The sequence below is a fragment of the Scyliorhinus torazame genome, chromosome 14 (genome assembly GCF_047496885.1).
Source record: "Scyliorhinus torazame isolate Kashiwa2021f chromosome 14, sScyTor2.1, whole genome shotgun sequence".
Lineage (NCBI taxonomy): Eukaryota > Metazoa > Chordata > Chondrichthyes > Carcharhiniformes > Scyliorhinidae > Scyliorhinus > Scyliorhinus torazame.
In genome coordinates this window covers 217,505,606-217,526,905 of record NC_092720.1, presented here as the reverse complement: position 1 = coordinate 217,526,905, position 21,300 = coordinate 217,505,606, and the positions used below count along the sequence as shown (strand labels likewise).

The 21,300-nt window shown below is 58.1% G+C and overlaps 1 protein-coding gene across 1 annotated transcript; it reads left to right on the top strand.

Moving 5' to 3' along the window:
- Nucleotides 1–329: 329 nt before the first annotated feature.
- Nucleotides 330–20,992, top strand: LOC140390500 (zinc-binding protein A33-like). Its single transcript, XM_072475670.1, has 6 exons — nucleotides 330–890; nucleotides 981–1,076; nucleotides 1,170–1,403; nucleotides 4,022–4,044; nucleotides 4,142–4,257; nucleotides 20,241–20,992. The coding sequence occupies exons 1-6, from the start codon at nucleotides 483–485 to the stop codon at nucleotides 20,795–20,797; spliced, it is 1,434 nt and encodes a 477-aa protein (XP_072331771.1). The 5' UTR covers nucleotides 330–482; the 3' UTR covers nucleotides 20,798–20,992.
- Nucleotides 20,993–21,300: the final 308 nt, after the last annotated feature.

Here is a 21,300-nt window from a genome sequence, read left to right as displayed (position 1 = left end):
TGCTTTGAGACAGAAGTATATGAAGGAGAGCAGCAGGCTGCCAGTCACTCACAGGACAAAATCCCCACCTCCTCCCATCCTCTCTCCACCCACCCCCACCACCAACAGACCTTCACTCCCATCGCCTGGGTTCAATTATTCCCTGTTGCTCCCTCTAATCCTGTTTACTCTTGATTCTGCTCCGGGTTTTGTCTCCAGCTCTCAAAGTGGGCAGGACCGAGAGCAGCAAATAACAATAATTCCTTGATGTAGAGATGCCGGCGTTGGACTGGGGTGGGCACAGTAAGAAGTCTGACACCAGGTTAAAGTCCAACAGGTTTGTTCCGAATTGCTCTCTGTCGGAGCACTGCTCCTTCCTCAGGTGAATTCCTTGAGTATTGCAGTGAACATCATGAGGGAATTACTGAACTGAATATGTTCAGTAGTGGAGCAGGAACATTGAAACTGAAAGTGGTTTGAATCAGGAAGTGCTGAGTGTGAACATGGCTTCCAGAGAGCAGGAAGAAAGTTTGTCCGAGGATTTAATTTGTTCCATTTGTCTTGATTTCTTCACTGATCCGGTTTCACTGGAGTGTGGACACAACTTCTGCCGCTCCTGTATCACCCAGTGTTGGGAAAAGGAGATAAACTCCTGCCCGGAATGTAGACAGGAGTTTCCAGAAAAAAACCTCAGAGCCAATCGGATCTTAGTGAATCTGTCTGAGAAAGCTCGAAAATTAAAGCGGAATGGGAAAGAGAAGGAAAGTAAACTTCACTGTGAGGAACATCAGGAAGAACTGAAGCTGTTTTGTGAAACTGACAAGAAATTGATCTGTCTGATTTGTAGAGATTCGCGGGAACACAAATCTCACAACTTTCTGCCGATTGTAGAAGCTGTTGAAATCTACAAGGTAAAAGGGAACAGATTTGATCCCCTGATTGTCTGATCACATTTTCAGGATCTAACACTTTTATTTTCTGATTTTCTCTCCCAATCCCAGGATGGGGTGAAATCTTCCTTCGATTCTCTCACAGAGAAGAAATCGACGGTTCTAGAAATGGAGCAGCAGCAGAAACAGAAGATTTCCCAAATTAGGGTAAAGTCTCCCTGTGCTGAGCTTCCAAATTTAATCCATTATTTTGTTGTTTTTATTACAGAAACATATTATTTTTAATGTTTCTTCTTATAGAAACAGTCGGTCAGTCTGCAGAGCCACATCACATCCGAGTTCACTAAAATGCACCAGATTCTCACTGAGAAAGAGCAGCGTTTCATCCGAGATCTCAGGGAAGAAGAGGAAAAAATTCTAAAACCAATGGAGGAAAATCTTTGTGAAATTCAGGAGAATTTAAATTCTATTCAGGAGAAACTCTCAAAGTTGGAAAACCAGTTGGAACAAAAAGACGGAGTGAGATTTCTGAAGGTGAGGGATTATATTTCAGTTTAGTTCAGTGAAAGTTCACAGTCACAACATGATCCACACGAGCCTCCTCCCATCCTACTTCATTTCCCTGTCAATATATCCTTCTGTTCCTTTCTCCCTCGTGTGTTTATCCAGCCTCTCCTTAAATGTATCCCTGGCTTTCCCTGGGTGGGTGGAATTTAATGTTGTTCCCCCCAGGGTACATTTAGTCAGGGTGTGGGGTGAGTGGAAGGGGACATGGGGAATGACACTGTGGAGTTTCTGTTGTCTTTCCATCTCTACACAGATTAAGTCCGTGGTGGTAAGTCTTGTGGGACAGCCTTCCTGTAACCAATTCAGCCCCTTAACAGGGCCATGAATGTTCTCATCCTGCTGTCACTGGTATTCCCCCAGCAATGAGCAGGGGTCTCACAATACGGGAAGCCTGAAAATCAAACCCTGTTGGGGTTACTGGTGGGATTCTGGGAGGGGGTGAGGGAGAGGTGGTGGGATTGAGGATGTAGCGGGAATGCCCTTGTTCAGTTGCACTGTGTACCTGATTGAGGGACTGTAAGAGGTTCACGCTCCCGTTTCCTCTGACTGATGGTTCTTGACTTGAGGATTTTATAAAGGACAAAATTACACAGACACGGGGATTGGCTCAACCACAAACTTGTTGTTTAGTGAAAACACTCCCAACACCCGAATACAAAGAGCTGTAAATAGTGTAAATAACATCACACAGCATTTAATTGGTTTTCCAATTTAAATCCCGCCACAATTTAACCTCGGCTTCCACATAAACACACAAATCACCACAACTTATTAAAAAGCCTCTCCTGAAAATCCACAGACAAAACCCCACATTTCAGCCCAAACGTTCCTCAATTCAAACCCAAATCCCCCCAGGATTTGGATGTTACACTGAAGTTATTTTAAAACCTCAGCCCCAATCCCCCTTGGATTTGGCTGATAAATTACAATTCCCCACCCGGCTGCTCCTTCTGGTGTGAATTGTAGGCCCGGGAGCCAGGTTGACCGTTCTTGACCCTCCTTCTTGACTGCAGTGCCAGACCCTTGGATCTTGTCCTTTTAATGATGATTCTTATCGGAATATCACAAACACATTTCCTGAAGCCATCCTGCTGGAGGGTCAGTGCTCAGCACCTTTCAATCTCTTTACACAGTCATTTTCAATCCCAGGGTCGGGGCGTTCCCGATCGCGGGAAGTGGGACCCTCATAAAATCCAACCCATGGGGTTTAAACTGAATTGGAAAAGCAGCAGTTAATGATGTTGGAATCAGGTTTAAACTGGCTTCACAGACTCATTAATGAGACTAATTAACTTCCTGCCGCTAGTCCGGTGCATTGACCCCTTCCCGACTCTGACTTAATCCCGGGAGGTTTTCCTGCCATCGACAGACTGAGCCGTGTCTCTCGTGTGATTCCCTATGTCCGGACACCATGCTCGCTGCTGTGACAGACTGGAGTAAATTCCACCCCGTGTGACAGTGAGTTCCACATTCCCATCACTCTCTCGGCAAAGAAGTTTCTCCTGAACTCCCGATTGGATTTATTTGTAACTTTATTGTTGTGTTATGTAATTTGGAAGAACACAAGCTGCCACTTGATGCAGTTTTGAGTAAAGGTTGCTCCAAACTTTGAAGTGAGTTGAATGTGTTTTATTGAACTATTAGCACAGTTCTCAATGAGTTCGACTCTCTGCTAATCTAAATGTAGTAACTCAGTCTAACTGAACCAGCCTTGCTCTAAGCCACGTGCTGGGGTGTGATGCTGAGGATACACCCTGTCTCACTCTGTAGATGTTGGTCTGTGGAAAGAGGCGGGGTGTGAGTGCCTCATCCCTTTTATAGTGAGATACCACCCCTCAGTGTCCTGACTGCTCATTGGTCGTGTCCAAATTCTATGTGTTCATTAGCTGCATGTTTGCATATCATAGAACATACTGTGCAGAAGGAGGCCATTCGGCCCATCGAGTCTGCACCGACCCACTTCAGCCCTCACTTCCACCCTAATCCCATAACCCAACAACCCTCCAAACCTTTTTGGACACTAAGGGCAATTTAGCATGGCCAATCCACCTAACCTGCACGTCTTTGGACTGTGGGAGGAAACCGGAGCACCCAGAGGAAACCCACGCAGACACGGGGAGAACGTGCAGGGTCCGCACAGTTAGTGACCCAGTGTGGAATCGAACCTGGGACCCTGGCGCTGTGACGCCACAGTGCTAGCCACTTGTGCTACCGTGCTACTATATCATGACATATATTATGTTTCTATCCCGATTTCTGGATTCTCTACAGTGCAAACATCTTCACTGAATCTATCAAACCCGACCACTTTCATCATTTGAAAGATCTCTATCAGGTCTTCTCTTTTCTCCAGTAAAGTTGATCAATCTTTGCTGTTAGTTGAAGCCTCTCAGTTGCTGTCAATCTTTTTGATACTTTCTCCTGTGCTTCAATATCCTTTGTGTAACATCCTCTTTCTATTCCATGTCTGCAGCAATGGGAATTGACAATTCTCAGCAGCTTGTAACAATGTGAGGGTCATTTCTGCTTTCTGGATATAGACAGTCCGTCTCTGTCAACTCAGATTTGTGTTTTGTTTATTACAGGAGGAAGCATCTGGGAAGAGGAGGTAGGACATGAACTTTACTGAAACTCAGGGCAAGTTGGTAAAATTACTCAGCAAAGTGTTTATGGTCAATTTATAATCAACTCTTTAATATTTACAGGATTAGCGATGAGGGTAAAAAGCTGTCACTAGCAGATGGTGTCCTGTCCATCGGAAAATACAACAGCCCTTTCCCGTTCCCAGTGTGGAGAGGAATGCTGGATGTCATTAACCCTGGTAAAACTCAGATAAGTTCCTCTGTTCTGGTTTATATCTTATATTTCAATCATTATCCATATAAACATCAAAGACACCGGGCGGGATTCTCCGGTCCGCCAGCCCCCTTTTCCTGGGCAGCGGCCCTCACTGGCAGCGGGATTCTCCGTCTCCGCCACCTGCCAATGGGATTGCCCATTGTGGCCACCCCACACCGCCGGGAAACCCGCGGGCGTGGGAGCGCTGCCGGCGCAACGGAGAATCCGTCGGCAGAGAGAATGTTTAAGAGCTTTGTTATAAAGAAATGAGGATAAAAATGGTCCTGATTGGAATTAAAGTCTGATTCATGCACCTAATCCACTTTCTAAACATCATTCTCAGCTCGGTCAGCTGAAACTGTCGGCTCCCTAAACATCACCAATACAGGAACTCTCAGATGAAGCTCTGTCTCCAGAACCCATCGATACTTTACAAACTTCAGCAAGTGGAAACTCCGCCATTCCCAGCTGAACCTTTCCTCCCCGAAAATCCCGGAGTGACCGTATTTAACCGCGTGTTTCCCGGCGCTCGCAGTGCCGAGAAACTCATGGCGTAAAACGCCCCCCACGTTGGGTTCGGTGCCTGTGGGGAACGCGGGGCCGAGGCCGCTCATCGCCCCGTTTTGTGCAGTGAGGAGCTCCGCTCGCCCGAACTCCTCAGTGCAGCGAGAGATCGGGACGCCATTTTAAAATGATATCCCAATCTCCCAGGCCACCGACGCCACCCCGACACCCCCCCCCCCCCCACCCCTGCCAAGCACCAACTCACTTTGGGAGGGTCCCCAGCTCCCCCCGCAACACACACGCTGGACACCCCCAGCCCGATCACCAGCACACAGAAAATGGCAGCTTGGCACATTGGCAGTGACAGCCTGGCAGTGCCCTTGTCAGCTAGCAGTGTGATGTGACCATCAATTCACTCAAAGACACGAGGAGAAGTAAACCGTGGTTTTAATCAGCTTAGAACAGTGCCTGCCTGCGACTGGTACAATACTGGGAACCGCCTGCAGGTCAGCTGCTCTTTATACTTCCTTTCAAGGGGAGGAGCCATGGGCGGAGCCCGTACATGCCCCAACATATCCCCCTGTGGGTGAAGCCACACAATGGCCCATAGGTGGAGCCCACAGGGTTAACAACATAACACAACAGCAGAACATGATACAAATGCACTGGTGAATTATTAGCACTATACATTCCCCACACAGGGCCACCTGGGTGCCTGTGTGCTTTGTTTGGGGTGAGCTCTGCTATTCCCCTGCTTCCCCTGCAGTGGGGCTGAGCTTCTGATGAGTGAACTGAGGAGTGGCAGCACCTGGTGTGTCACTGATTGAGCTTGGCCACGCCCATCCCGGTGATGGCTCAGCCGGGGTCTGAGGCTTTCCAGAGGGGCGGCCTGGGGGGGTCCCAAATGACCAGAGGCTCTGTGAACATTTCCAGGACACAGTGAGCAGTCAGCAGAGTGAGCAGCCAGGGGCCTGTGAGTAGCACCAAAGGGGTGTGTTTAAAACCCAGACTGCAGCAATGGGGGTCTGAGCCACGCCACCCCGATCCCGAGGGGGACACCCCGAGTGCACAGACCTGTCACCAAGTCGCTCCCCGTTACTCCCCCCGGCCCAGGCAGCTCCCCCAGCAAGTCCGACAATTATTGAGGCTGTTTGAGGGGTTTTTCCCCTCTCTCTGCCCCTCAGCAGCCATGGAGCCCAGTCCCCGTTTGTAAATACTTGCACTAATTCACACCCGCGTGACGTCTGCCTGAGAGGGGCGGAGCATCGTGGAAGGGCGGAGCATACTGTGTCCAATCCGCTGATTAGATTTAAATCTATGTAAATGAGGGTGTTACATGGGCCCGCTGCAGGGCACAAACTTTGATTTCACCGCCAGGGAGGGACTGGAGCCTGGCGTCGGAATCAGTGCCGGGCACAAACCTCGATTTGTGCATTACGCCCGATTCTCCGCCCGATCGCACTTCTGGTGCCGTGAAGCGGAGAATCCGCATTATTTGTTTCCACGGAGCAGAACGGAAATATCTCGGTGTTGAGATCTTCATCTAAATTTGTGAAGAGATTAGTTGATTTTGATGATGTCACCCACACCCCACAGTTTTACACACACAGTTACACACACACACACACACAGTTACACACACAGTTACACACACACACAGTTACACACACACACACACACAGTTACACACACACACAGTTACACACACACACAGTTTTACACACACACAGTTACACACACACACAGTTACACACACACACAGTTACACACACACACACACAGTTACAGACACACACACACAGTTACACACACAGTTACATGCACACACAGTTACACACACACAGAGTTACACACAGTTAGACACACACACAGTTACACACACACAGTTACACACAAAGTTACACACACACACAGTTACACACGCAGTTACACACACATGCACACAGTTACACACACACAGTTACACGCACACCAACACACACGCAGTTACACACACAGTTACACACACACACAGTTACGCACACACACAGTTTCACGCACAGTTACACACACACAGTTACACACACCCACACACACAGTTACACACACGTACACAGTTACACACAGTTACACACACAGTTACACACATGCAGTTACACACACACACAGTTACACACACACACAGTTACACACAGTTACACACACACATACACACAGTTACGGACACACAGACAGTTACACGCACACAGTTACACGCACACACACAGTTATACACATATAGAGTTACACACAAACGCACACACAGTTACACGCACACAGTTACACACACACACAGTTTCACACACACACACCCACACAGTTACACACACACACACACAGTTATACACACACACAGTTTCACACACACCGTTACACACACACACACACTTACACACAGTTACACACACACAGTTACACACACACATACACAGTAAATCCCCCCACACACGCACACACACACGGTTACACACACACAGTTACACACACACACAGACACACAGTTACACACACACACACAGTTACACACTCACAGTTACACACACACAGTTACACACACACACAGTTACACACACGCACACATAGTCTCTCCCCGATCCCCAGTGACTCTCCCCCGATCCCCAGTAAGTCTTTCCCCCGATCCAGTGAGTCCCTCCCCGATCCCCAGTGAGTCTCTCCCCCCGATCCCCAGTGAGTCTCCCCCGAATCCCAGTGACTCTCCCCATGAACCCCAGTGAGTCTCTCCCCCGATCCCCAGTGAGACTCTACCCCGATCCCCAGTGAGTCTCTCCCCCGATCCCCAGTGACTCTCCCCCGATCACCAGTGAGTCTCTCCCCGATCCCCAGTGAGTCTCTGCCCGTTCCCCAGTGACTTTCCCCATGATCCCCAGTGAGTCTCCCCCGATCCCCAGTGACTCTCCCCCGATCCCCAGTGATTCTCTCCCCCGATCCCCAGTGAGTCTCCCCCCCCGATCCCCAGCGAGTCTCCTGCCGATCCCCAGTGGGTCTCTCCCCGATCCCCAGTAAGTTTCCCCCGATCCCTACAGAGTCTCTCCCCCAATCCCCAGTGAGTCTCTCCCCGATCCCCAGTGAGTCGCTCCCCCCGATCCCCAGTGAGTCTCCCCCGATCCCGAGTGAATCTCTTCCCCCGAAACGCAGTGAGTCTTTCCCCCCCGAAACCCAGTGAGTCTCTCCCCCGATCCCCAGTGGGTCTCTCCCGATCCCCAGTGAGTCTCTCCCCCCGATCCCCAGTGGGTCTCTCCCCGATCCCCAGTGAGTCTCTCCCCCCCGATCCCCAATGAGTCTCTCCCCCGATCCCCAGTGAGTCTCTCCCCCCCGATCCCCAGTGAGTCTCCCCCGATCTCCAGTGAGTCTCTCTCCCCGATCCCCAGTGAGTCTCTCCCCCGATCCCCAATGAGTCTCTCCCCCGATCCCCAGTGAGTCTCTCCCCCCCGATCCCCAGTGAGTCTCCCCCGATCTCCAGTGAGTCTCTCTCCCCGATCCCCAATGAGTCTCTCCCCCGATCCCCAGTGAGTCTCTCCCCCCCGATCCCCAGTGAGTCTCCCCCGATCTCCAGTGAGTCTCTCTCCCCGATCCTCAGTGAGTCTCTCCCCCGATCCCCAGTGTGTCTCCCTTTATCCCCAGTGAGTCTCCCTCCCGATCCCCAGTGAGTCTCTCCCCGATCCCAGTGAGTCCCTCCCCCGATCCCCAGTGAGTCTCCCTCCCGATCCCCAGTGAGCCTCTCCCCCGATCCCCAGTGAGCCTCTCCCCCGATCCCCAGTGAGTCTCTCCCCCCGAAACCCAGTACGTCTCTCCCCCCGGTCCCCAGTGAGTCTCCTCCCCGATCCCAGTGAGTCTCTCCCCCGATCCCCAGTGAGTCTCGCCCCCCTGATCCCCAGTGACTCTCCCCTGATCCCCAGTCTCTCCCCGATCCCCAGTGAGTCTCCCCCGATCCCCAGTGAGTCTCCCCCCCCCGATCCCCAGTGAGTCTCCCCCGATCCCCAGTGAGTCTCTCCCCCCCGATCCCCAGTGAGTCTCCACCCGATCCCCAGTGAGACTCCCCCCCCGAATCCCAGTGAGTCTCTCCCCCGATCCCCAGTGATACTCTCCCCACGATCCCCAGTGAGTCTCTCCCCCGATCTCCAGTGAGTCTCTCCCCCCGATCTCCAGTGAGTCTCTCCCCCCGATCCCCAGTGAGTCCCTCCCCGATCCCCAGTGAGTTTCTCCCCGATCCCCAGTGAGTCTCCCCCTGATCCCCAGTGAGTCTCCCCCGATCCCCAGTGACTCTCCCCGATCCCCAGTGAGTCCCCCCTGATCCCCAGTGAGTCTCCCTCCGATCCCCAGTGAGTCTCCCCCCGATCCCCAGTGAGTCTCCCCCTGATCCCCAGTGAGTCTCCCCCGATCCCAAGTGAGTCTCCCCCGATCCCCCGTGAGTCTCCCCCCGATCCACAGTGAGTCTCTCCCCGATCCACAGTTGGTCTCTCCCCGATCCCCAGTGAGTCTCCCCCGATCCCCAGTGACTCTCCCCGATCCCCAGTGAGTCCTCCCCGATCCCCAGTGAGTCTCTCCCCCGATCCCCAGTGAGTCTCTCCCCGATCCCCAGTGAGTTTCTCCCCCGATCCCCAGTGAGTCTCTCCCCGATCACCAGTGAGTCTCCCCCGATCCCCAGTGAGTCTCTCCCCGATCCCCAGTGAGTCTCTCCCCCGATCCCCAGTGAGTCTCCCCCGATCCCCAGTGAGTCTCTCCCCCGATCCCCAGTGAGTCTCTTCCCGATCCCCAGTGAGTCTCTCCCCCGATCCCCAGTGAGTCTCTCCCCGATCACCAGTGAGTCTCCCCCGATCCCCCGTGAGTCTCCCCCTGATCCCCAGTGAGTCTCTCCCCCGATCCCCAGTGAGTCTCCCACGATCCCCAGTGAGTCGCTCCCCGATCCCCAGTGAGTCTCCCCCCCGATCCCCAGTGAGTCTCTCCTCAATCCCCAGTGAGTCTCTCCCCGATCCCCAGTGAGTCTCTCCCCGATCCCCAGTGAGTCTCTCCCCGATCCTCAGTGAGTCTCTCCCCTGATCCCCAGTGAGTCTCTCCCCACGATCCCCAGTGAGTCACTCCCCGATCCCCAGTGAGTCTCCCCCTGATCCCCAGTGAGTCTCCCCCGATCCCCAGTGACTCTCCCCGATCCCCAGTGAGTCCTCCCTGATCCCCAGTGAGTCTCCCCCCGATCCCCAGTGAGTCTCCCCCCGATCCCCAGGGAATCTCCCCCGATACCCAGTGAGTCTCCCCGATCCCTCGTGAGTCTCCCCCTGATCCCCAGTGAGTCTCTCCCCCGATCCCCAGTGAGTCTCCCCCGATCCCCAGTGAGTCTCCCCCGATCCCCAGTGAGTCTCTCCCCGATCCCCAGTGAGTCTCCCCCCTGATCCCCAGTGAGTCTCCCCCGAACCCCAGTGAGTCTCTCCCCGATCCCCAGTGAGTCTCTCCCCGATCCCCAGTGAGTCTCTCCCCCGATCCCCAGTGAGTCTCTCCCCGATCCCCAGTGAGTCTCTCCCCCGATCCCCAGTGAGTCTCCCCCGATCCCCACTGAGTCTCTCCCCGATCCCCAGTGAGTCTCTCCCCCGATCCCCAGTGAGTCTCTCCCCGATCCCCAGTGAGTCTCCCCCCTGATCCCCAGTGAGTCTCTCCCCGGTCCCCAGTGAGTCTCCCCCCAATCCCCAGTGAGTCTCCCCCTGATCCCCAGTGAGTCTCTCCCCGATCCCCAGTGAGTCTCCCCCGATCCCCAGTGAGTCTCTCCCCGATCCCCAGTGAGTCTCCCCCCCGATCCCCAGTGAGTCTCCCCCGATCCCCAGTGAGTCTCTCCCCGATCCCCAGTGAGTCTCTCCCCGATCCCCAGTGAGTCTCTCCCCCGATCCCCAGTGAGTCTCTCCCCGATCCCCAGTGAGTCTCTCCCCCGATCCCCAGTGAGTCTCCCCCGATCCCCACTGAGTGTCTCCCCGATCCCCAGTGAGTCTCTCCCCCGATCCCCAGTGAGTCTCTCCCCGATCCCCAGTGAGTCTCTCCCCGATCCCCAGTGAGTCTCCCCCCTGATCCCCAGTGAGTCTCTCCCCGGGTCCCAGTGAGTCTCCCCCCCGATCCCCAGTGAGTCTCCCCCGATCCCCAGTGAGTCTCTCCCCGATCCCCAGTGAGTCTCCCCCCCGATCCCCAGTGAGTCTCCCCCGATCCCCAGTGAGTCTCTCCCCGATCCCCAGTGAGTCTCTTCCCGATCCCCAGTGAGTCTCTCCCCGATCCCCAGTGAGTCTCTCCCCGATCCCCAGTGAGTCTCTCCCCGATCCCCAGTGAGTCTCTCCCCCGATCCCCAGTGAGTCTCTCCCCGATCCCCAGTGAGTCTCTCCCCCGATCCCCAGTGAGTCTCCCCCGATCCCCACTGAGTCTCTCCCCGATCCCCAGTGAGTCTCTCCCCCGATCCCCAGTGAGTCTCTCCCCGATCCCCAGTGAGTCTCCCCCCTGATCCCCAGTGAGTCTCTCCCCGGTCCCCAGTGAGTCTCCCCCCGATCCCCAGTGAGTCTCCCCCTGATCCCCAGTGAGTCTCTCCCCGATCCCCAGTGAGTCTCCCCCGATCCCCAGTGAGTCTCTCCCCGATCCCCAGTGAGTCTCCCCCCCGATCCCCAGTGAGTCTCCCCCGATCCCCAGTGGGTCTCTCCCCGATCCCCAGTAAGTTTCCCCCGATCCCTACAGAGTCTCTCCCCCAATCCCCAGTGAGTCTCTCCCCGATCCCCAGTGAGTCGCTCCCCCCGATCCCCAGTGAGTCTCCCCCGATCCCGAGTGAATCTCTTCCCCCGAAACGCAGTGAGTCTTTCCCCCCCGAAACCCAGTGAGTCTCTCCCCCCGATCACCAGTGAGTCTCCCCCGATCCCCAGTGAGTCTCTCCCCCCGATCCCCAGTGGGTCTCTCCCCGATCCCCAGTGAGTCTCTCCCCCCCGATCCCCAATGAGTCTCTCCCCCGATCCCCAGTGAGTCTCTCCCCCCCGATCCCCAGTGAGTCTCCCCCGATCTCCAGTGAGTCTCTCTCCCCGATCCCCAGTGAGTCTCTCCCCCCCGATCCTCAGTGAGTCTCTCCCCCGATCCCCAGTGTGTCTCCCTTTATCCCCAGTGAGTCTCCCTCCCGATCCCCAGTGAGTCTCTCCCCGATCCCAGTGAGTCCCTCCCCCGATCCCCAGTGAGTCTCCCTTTATCCCCAGTGAGTCACCCTCCCGATCCCCAGTGAGTCTCTCCCCGATCCCAGTGAGTCCCTCCCCCGATCCCCAGTGAGTCTCCCTCCCGATCCCCAGTGAGCCTCTCCCCCGATCCCCAGTGAGCCTCTCCCCCGATCCCCAGTGAGTCTCTCCCCCCGAAACCCAGTACGTCTCTCCCCCCGGTCCCCAGTGAGTCTCCTCCCCGATCCCAGTGAGTCTCTCCCCCGATCCCCAGTGAGTCTCGCCCCCCTGATCCCCAGTGACTCTCCCCTGATCCCCAGTCTCTCCCCGATCCCCAGTGAGTCTCCCCCGATCCCCAGTGAGTCTCCCCCCCCCGATCCCCAGTGAGTCTCCCCCGATCCCCAGTGAGTCTCTCCCCCCCGATCCCCAGTGAGTCTCCACCCGATCCCCAGTGAGACTCCCCCCCCGAATCCCAGTGAGTCTCTCCCCCGATCCCCAGTGATACTCTCCCCACGATCCCCAGTGAGTCTCTCCCCCGATCTCCAGTGAGTCTCTCCCCCCGATCTCCAGTGAGTCTCTCCCCCCGATCCCCAGTGAGTCCCTCCCCGATCCCCAGTGAGTTTCTCCCCGATCCCCAGTGAGTCTCCCCCTGATCCCCAGTGAGTCTCCCCCGATCCCCAGTGACTCTCCCCGATCCCCAGTGAGTCCCCCCTGATCCCCAGTGAGTCTCCCTCCGATCCCCAGTGAGTCTCCCCCCGATCCCCAGTGAGTCTCCCCCTGATCCCCAGTGAGTCTCCCCCGATCCCAAGTGAGTCTCCCCCGATCCCCCGTGAGTCTCCCCCCGATCCACAGTGAGTCTCTCCCCGATCCACAGTTGGTCTCTCCCCGATCCCCAGTGAGTCTCCCCCGATCCCCAGTGACTCTCCCCGATCCCCAGTGAGTCCTCCCCGATCCCCAGTGAGTCTCTCCCCCGATCCCCAGTGAGTCTCTCCCCGATCCCCAGTGAGTTTCTCCCCCGATCCCCAGTGAGTCTCTCCCCGATCACCAGTGAGTCTCCCCCGATCCCCAGTGAGTCTCTCCCCGATCCCCAGTGAGTCTCTCCCCCGATCCCCAGTGAGTCTCCCCCGATCCCCAGTGAGTCTCTCCCCCGATCCCCAGTGAGTCTCTTCCCGATCCCCAGTGAGTCTCTCCCCCGATCCCCAGTGAGTCTCTCCCCGATCACCAGTGAGTCTCCCCCGATCCCCCGTGAGTCTCCCCCTGATCCCCAGTGAGTCTCTCCCCCGATCCCCAGTGAGTCTCCCACGATCCCCAGTGAGTCGCTCCCCGATCCCCAGTGAGTCTCCCCCCCGATCCCCAGTGAGTCTCTCCTCAATCCCCAGTGAGTCTCTCCCCGATCCCCAGTGAGTCTCTCCCCGATCCCCAGTGAGTCTCTCCCCGATCCTCAGTGAGTCTCTCCCCTGATCCCCAGTGAGTCTCTCCCCACGATCCCCAGTGAGTCACTCCCCGATCCCCAGTGAGTCTCCCCCTGATCCCCAGTGAGTCTCCCCCGATCCCCAGTGACTCTCCCCGATCCCCAGTGAGTCCTCCCTGATCCCCAGTGAGTCTCCCCCCGATCCCCAGTGAGTCTCCCCCCGATCCCCAGGGAATCTCCCCCGATACCCAGTGAGTCTCCCCGATCCCTCGTGAGTCTCCCCCTGATCCCCAGTGAGTCTCTCCCCCGATCCCCAGTGAGTCTCCCCCGATCCCCAGTGAGTCTCCCCCGATCCCCAGTGAGTCTCTCCCCGATCCCCAGTGAGTCTCTCCCCCGATCCCCAGTGAGTCTCCCCCCCGATCCCCAGTGAGTCTCCCCCGAACCCCAGTGAGTCTCTCCCCGATCCCCAGTGAGTCTCTCCCCGATCCCCAGTGAGTCTCTCCCCCGATCCCCAGTGAGTCTCTCCCCGATCCCCAGTGAGTCTCTCCCCCGATCCCCAGTGAGTCTCCCCCGATCCCCACTGAGTCTCTCCCCGATCCCCAGTGAGTCTCTCCCCCGATCCCCAGTGAGTCTCTCCCCGATCCCCAGTGAGTCTCCCCCCTGATCCCCAGTGAGTCTCTCCCCGGTCCCCAGTGAGTCTCCCCCCAATCCCCAGTGAGTCTCCCCCTGATCCCCAGTGAGTCTCTCCCCGATCCCCAGTGAGTCTCCCCCGATCCCCAGTGAGTCTCTCCCCGATCCCCAGTGAGTCTCCCCCCCGATCCCCAGTGAGTCTCCCCCGATCCCCAGTGAGTCTCTCCCCGATCCCCAGTGAGTCTCTCCCCGATCCCCAGTGAGTCTCTCCCCCGATCCCCAGTGAGTCTCTCCCCGATCCCCAGTGAGTCTCTCCCCCGATCCCCAGTGAGTCTCCCCCGATCCCCACTGAGTGTCTCCCCGATCCCCAGTGAGTCTCTCCCCCGATCCCCAGTGAGTCTCTCCCCGATCCCCAGTGAGTCTCTCCCCGATCCCCAGTGAGTCTCCCCCCTGATCCCCAGTGAGTCTCTCCCCGGGTCCCAGTGAGTCTCCCCCCCGATCCCCAGTGAGTCTCCCCCGATCCCCAGTGAGTCTCTCCCCGATCCCCAGTGAGTCTCCCCCCCGATCCCCAGTGAGTCTCCCCCGATCCCCAGTGAGTCTCTCTCCGATCCCCAGTGAGTCTCTTCCCGATCCCCAGTGAGTCTCTCCCCGATCCCCAGTGAGTCTCTCCCCGATCCCCAGTGAGTCTCTCCCCGATCCCCAGTGAGTCTCTCCCCCGATCCCCAGTGAGTCTCTCCCCGATCCCCAGTGAGTCTCTCCCCCGATCCCCAGTGAGTCTCCCCCGATCCCCACTGAGTCTCTCCCCGATCCCCAGTGAGTCTCTCCCCCGATCCCCAGTGAGTCTCTCCCCGATCCCCAGTGAGTCTCCCCCCTGATCCCCAGTGAGTCTCTCCCCGGTCCCCAGTGAGTCTCCCCCCGATCCCCAGTGAGTCTCCCCCTGATCCCCAGTGAGTCTCTCCCCGATCCCCAGTGAGTCTCCCCCGATCCCCAGTGAGTCTCTCCCCGATCCCCAGTGAGTCTCCCCCCCGATCCCCAGTGAGTCTCCCCCGATCCCCAGTGAGTCTCTCCCCGATCCCCAGTGAGTCTCTCCCCGATCCCCAGTGAGTCTCTCCCCCGATCCCCAGTGAGTCTCTCCCCGATCCCCAGTGAGTCTCTCCCCCGATCCCCAGTGAGTCTCCCCCGATCCCCACTGAGTGTCTCCCCGATCCCCAGTGAGTCTCTCCCCCGATCCCCAGTGAGTCTCTCCCCGATCCCCAGTGAGTCTCTCCCCGATCCCCAGTGAGTCTCCCCCCTGATCCCCAGTGAGTCTCTCCCCGGGTCCCAGTGAGTCTCCCCCCCGATCCCCAGTGAGTCTCCCCCGATCCCCAGTGAGTCTCTCCCCGATCCCCAGTGAGTCTCCCCCCCGATCCCCAGTGAGTCTCCCCCGATCCCCAGTGAGTCTCTCCCCGATCCCCAGTGAGTCTCTCCCCGATCCCCAGTGAGTCTCTCCCCCGATCCCCAGTGAGTCTCTCCCCGATCCCCAGTGAGTCTCTCCCCCGATCCCCAGTGAGTCTCCCCCGATCCCCACTGAGTGTCTCCCCGATCCCCAGTGAGTCTCTCCCCCGATCCCCAGTGAGTCTCTCCCCGATCCCCAGTGAGTCTCTCCCCGATCCCCAGTGAGTCTCCCCCCTGATCCCCAGTGAGTCTCTCCCCGGGTCCCAGTGAGTCTCCCCCGATCCCCAGTGAGTCTCTCCCCGATCCCCAGTGAGTCTCTCCCCGATCCCCAGTGAGTCTCTCCCCCGATCCCCAGTGAGTCTCTCCCCGATCCCCAGTGAGTCTCTCCCCCGATCCCCAGTGAGTCTCCCCCGATCCCCACTGAGTCTCTCCCCGATCCCCAGTGAGTCTCTCCCCCGATCCCCAGTGAGTCTCTCCCCGATCCCCAGTGAGTCTCCCCCCTGATCCCCAGTGAGTCTCTCCCCGGTCCCCAGTGAGTCTCCCCCCGATCCCCAGTGAGTCTCCCCCTGATCCCCAGTGAGTCTCTCCCCGATCCCCAGTGAGTCTCCCCCGATCCCCAGTGAGTCTCTCCCCGATCCCCAGTGAGTCTCCCCCCCGATCCCCAGTGAGTCTCCCCCGATCCCCAGTGAGTCTCTCCCCGATCCCCAGTGAGTCTCTCCCCGATCCCCAGTGAGTCTCTCCCCCGATCCCCAGTGAGTCTCTCCCCGATCCCCAGTGAGTCTCTCCCCCGATCCCCAGTGAGTCTCCCCCGATCCCCATTGAGTGTCTCCCCGATCCCCAGTGAGTCTCTCCCCCGATCCCCAGTGAGTCTCTCCCCGATCCCCAGTGAGTCTCTCCCCGATCCCCAGTGAGTCTCCCCCCTGATCCCCAGTGAGTCTCTCCCCGGGTCCCAGTGAGTCTCCCCCCCGATCCCCAGTGAGTCTCCCCCCTGATCCCCAGTGAGTCTCTCCCCGATCCCCAGTGAGTCTCCCCCCCGATCCCCAGTGAGTCTCCCCCGATCCCCAGTGAGTCTCTCCCCGATCCCCAGTGAGTCTCTTCCCGATCCCCAGTGAGTCTCTCCCCGATCCCCAGTGAGTCTCTCCCCCGATCCCCAGTGAGTCTCTCCCCGATCCCCAGTGAGTCTCTCCCCCGATCCCCAGTAAGTCTCTCCCCGATCCCCAGTGAGTCTCCCCCCCGATCCCCAGTGAGTCTCCCCCGATCCCCAGTGAGTCTCTCCCCGATCCCCAGTGAGTCTCTCCCCGATCCCCAGTGAGTCTCCCCCCGATCCCCAGTGAGTCTCTCCCCCGATCCCCAGTGAGTCTCTCCCCGATCCCCAGTGAGTCTCTCCCCGATCCCCAGTGAGTCTCTCCCCCGATCCCCAGTAAGTCTCTCCCCGATCCCCAGTGAGTCTCCCCCCCGATCCCCAGTGAGTCTCCCCCGATCCCCAGTGAGTCTCCCCCCGATCCCCAGTGAGTCTCTCCCCAATCCCCAGTGAGTCTCCCCCGATCCCCAGTGAGTCTCTCCCCCGATCCCCAGTGAGTCTCCCCCGATCCCCACTGAGTCTCTCCCCGATCCCCAGTGAGTCTCTCCCCCGATCCCCAGTGAGTCTCTCCCCGATCCCCAGTGAGTCTCCCCCCTGATCCCCAGTGAGTCTCTCCCCGGTCCCCAGTGAGTCTCCCCCCAATCCCCAGTGAGTCTCCCCCTGATCCCCAGTGAGTCTCTCCCCGATCCCCAGTGAGTCTCCCCCGATCCCCAGTGAGTCTCTCCCCGATCCCCAGTGAGTCTCCCCCCCGATCCCCAGTGAGTCTCCCCCGATCCCCAGTGAGTCTCTCCCCGATCCCCAGTGAGTCTCTCCCCGATCCCCAGTGAGTCTCTCCCCCGATCCCCAGTGAGTCTCTCCCCGATCCCCAGTGAGTCTCTCCCCCGATCCCCAGTGAGTCTCCCCCGATCCCCACTGAGTGTCTCCCCGATCCCCAGTGAGTCTCTCCCCCGATCCCCAGTGAGTCTCTCCCCGATCCCCAGTGAGTCTCTCCCCGATCCCCAGTGAGTCTCCCCCCTGATCCCCAGTGAGTCTCTCCCCGGGTCCCAGTGAGTCTCCCCCCCGATCCCCAGTGAGTCTCCCCCGATCCCCAGTGAGTCTCTCCCCGATCCCCAGTGAGTCTCCCCCCCGATCCCCAGTGAGTCTCCCCCGATCCCCAGTGAGTCTCTCCCCGATCCCCAGTGAGTCTCTTCCCGATCCCCAGTGAGTCTCTCCCCGATCCCCAGTGAGTCTCTCCCCGATCCCCAGTGAGTCTCTCCCCGATCCCCAGTGAGTCTCTCCCCCGATCCCCAGTGAGTCTCTCCCCGATCCCCAGTGAGTCTCTCCCCCGATCCCCAGTGAGTCTCCCCCGATCCCCACTGAGTCTCTCCCCGATCCCCAGTGAGTCTCTCCCCCGATCCCCAGTGAGTCTCTCCCCGATCCCCAGTGAGTCTCCCCCCTGATCCCCAGTGAGTCTCTCCCCGGTCCCCAGTGAGTCTCCCCCCGATCCCCAGTGAGTCTCCCCCTGATCCCCAGTGAGTCTCTCCCCGATCCCCAGTGAGTCTCCCCCGATCCCCAGTGAGTCTCTCCCCGATCCCCAGTGAGTCTCCCCCCCGATCCCCAGTGAGTCTCCCCCGATCCCCAGTGAGTCTCTCCCCGATCCCCAGTGAGTCTCTCCCCGATCCCCAGTGAGTCTCTCCCCCGATCCCCAGTGAGTCTCTCCCCGATCCCCAGTGAGTCTCTCCCCCGATCCCCAGTGAGTCTCCCCCGATCCCCACTGAGTGTCTCCCCGATCCCCAGTGAGTCTCTCCCCCGATCCCCAGTGAGTCTCTCCCCGATCCCCAGTGAGTCTCTCCCCGATCCCCAGTGAGTCTCCCCCCTGATCCCCAGTGAGTCTCTCCCCGGGTCCCAGTGAGTCTCCCCCCCGATCCCCAGTGAGTCTCCCCCGATCCCCAGTGAGTCTCTCCCCGATCCCCAGTGAGTCTCCCCCCCGATCCCCAGTGAGTCTCCCCCGATCCCCAGTGAGTCTCTCCCCGATCCCCAGTGAGTCTCTCCCCGATCCCCAGTGAGTCTCTCCCCCGATCCCCAGTGAGTCTCTCCCCGATCCCCAGTGAGTCTCTCCCCCGATCCCCAGTGAGTCTCCCCCGATCCCCACTGAGTGTCTCCCCGATCCCCAGTGAGTCTCTCCCCCGATCCCCAGTGAGTCTCTCCCCGATCCCCAGTGAGTCTCTCCCCGATCCCCAGTGAGTCTCCCCCCTGATCCCCAGTGAGTCTCTCCCCGGGTCCCAGTGAGTCTCCCCCGATCCCCAGTGAGTCTCTCCCCGATCCCCAGTGAGTCTCTCCCCGATCCCCAGTGAGTCTCTCCCCCGATCCCCAGTGAGTCTCTCCCCGATCCCCAGTGAGTCTCTCCCCCGATCCCCAGTGAGTCTCCCCCGATCCCCACTGAGTCTCTCCCCGATCCCCAGTGAGTCTCTCCCCCGATCCCCAGTGAGTCTCTCCCCGATCCCCAGTGAGTCTCCCCCCTGATCCCCAGTGAGTCTCTCCCCGGTCCCCAGTGAGTCTCCCCCCGATCCCCAGTGAGTCTCCCCCTGATCCCCAGTGAGTCTCTCCCCGATCCCCAGTGAGTCTCCCCCGATCCCCAGTGAGTCTCTCCCCGATCCCCAGTGAGTCTCCCCCCCGATCCCCAGTGAGTCTCCCCCGATCCCCAGTGAGTCTCTCCCCGATCCCCAGTGAGTCTCTCCCCGATCCCCAGTGAGTCTCTCCCCCGATCCCCAGTGAGTCTCTCCCCGATCCCCAGTGAGTCTCTCCCCCGATCCCCAGTGAGTCTCCCCCGATCCCCATTGAGTGTCTCCCCGATCCCCAGTGAGTCTCTCCCCCGATCCCCAGTGAGTCTCTCCCCGATCCCCAGTGAGTCTCTCCCCGATCCCCAGTGAGTCTCCCCCCTGATCCCCAGTGAGTCTCTCCCCGGGTCCCAGTGAGTCTCCCCCCCGATCCCCAGTGAGTCTCCCCCCTGATCCCCAGTGAGTCTCTCCCCGATCCCCAGTGAGTCTCCCCCCCGATCCCCAGTGAGTCTCCCCCGATCCCCAGTGAGTCTCTCCCCGATCCCCAGTGAGTCTCTTCCCGATCCCCAGTGAGTCTCTCCCCGATCCCCAGTGAGTCTCTCCCCCGATCCCCAGTGAGTCTCTCCCCGATCCCCAGTGAGTCTCTCCCCCGATCCCCAGTAAGTCTCTCCCCGATCCCCAGTGAGTCTCCCCCCCGATCCCCAGTGAGTCTCCCCCGATCCCCAGTGAGTCTCTCCCCGATCCCCAGTGAGTCTCTCCCCGATCCCCAGTGAGTCTCCCCCCGATCCCCAGTGAGTCTCTCCCCCGATCCCCAGTGAGTCTCTCCCCGATCCCCAGTGAGTCTCTCCCCGATCCCCAGTGAGTCTCTCCCCCGATCCCCAGTAAGTCTCTCCCCGATCCCCAGTGAGTCTCCCCCCCGATCCCCAGTGAGTCTCCCCCGATCCCCAGTGAGTCTCCCCCCGATCCCCAGTGAGTCTCTCCCCAATCCCCAGTGAGTCTCCCCCGATCCCCAGCGAGTCTCTCCCCCGATCCCCAGTGAGTCTCCCCCCGATCCCCAGTGAGTCTCTCCCCAATCCCCAGTGAGTCTCCTCCGATCCCCAGTGAGTCTCTCCCCAATCCCCAGTGAGTCTCTCCCCGATCCCCAGTGAGTCTCTAATTTTCTGTTTTTTCTCCCAGTCTCTGTGACCCTGGATGTGGAAACAGCGAATCCCCGGCTCGAGATGTCTGAGGATCTGAAGAGTTTGAGACTGACCCGGACCCAGAGGAGTCTCCCTGACACCAGGAAGAGGTTTACACACAGGCCCTGTGTGCTGGGATCAGAGGGATTCACATCGGGGAGACATTACTGGGAGGTGGAGGTGACGGGGAATCGGGGCTGGAGACTGGGAGTAGCCGCAGAGTCTGTGGAGAGGAAGGACCCGGTCAGTCTGAGCCCAGAGACTGGATTCTGGACCATTGGGTGGGATGTTGATCAGTTTGATATAAATTCCTCTCCTGGATCCCGTCTCCCTGTCGGTCAGATCCCCGGGAAGGTGGGAGTTTATCTCAGTTATGAGTCTGGGACAGTTTCATTTTACAACGTGGACACCAAGTCCCATCTCCACACCTTCACCGGGAATAAATTCACTGAGAAACTTTATCCTTTCTTCGGGACTTGGGATGTAAACCAGTTTCTGAGAATCTGCTCCGGTTCTGATCCGGATCGGGAAAGGGGCGGGGCCTCGGGGTGGTGACATCATCCCTGACATCACAATGACTTGAGGGTCAGGGGCAGAGGTCAGGGGTTGGGGTCAGAAACTGCCGTCGACAACAGTTTGTCACTAAATGTGTTGGTTAATTTGCAAATTGTAAAATCCCAATCAGACTGTAAATAAAAACAACACAAATAAAAACGTCAGAGGATTAAAATAAAAAGGAAATTAAATATCTTGAACTTTCCCTTGTAGTTCATTGTAGTGCCGATTTCGGCCACACGATGGTGATGTCGAGCTGTACAAAGATCAGTAAAGTTTTACAGCGCAATATCGCCACCTGCTGCTGGATACCTGGTACTGGCAGGAATACCAACAACTCAAAATGCTTAATCGCTGATCAGACAATTCAGGCAGGACCTTTCTTCACAACTGAAAGAGAATTGAATCAGAAACAAAGGAGGGAAAATAAACATGAGCCTGGACTTCCCACTTCCATGTTCCTGTCACACACCGAGTCCCTATCGGGAAATTCCACACAGCCA

Bases quoted from the DNA above. Each gene is read 5' to 3' on its own strand.
- LOC140390500 (XM_072475670.1), top strand. From the start codon at position 483: ATGGCTTCCAGAGAGCAGGAAGAAAGTTTGTCCGAGGATTTAATTTGT. The intron at 1,077-1,169 runs GTAAAGTCTCCC...TTCTTCTTATAG, and splicing joins AGAAGATTTCCCAAATTAGG to AAACAGTCGGTCAGTCTGCA. The intron at 4,045-4,141 runs GTAGGACATGAA...TAATATTTACAG, and splicing joins GAAGCATCTGGGAAGAGGAG to GATTAGCGATGAGGGTAAAA.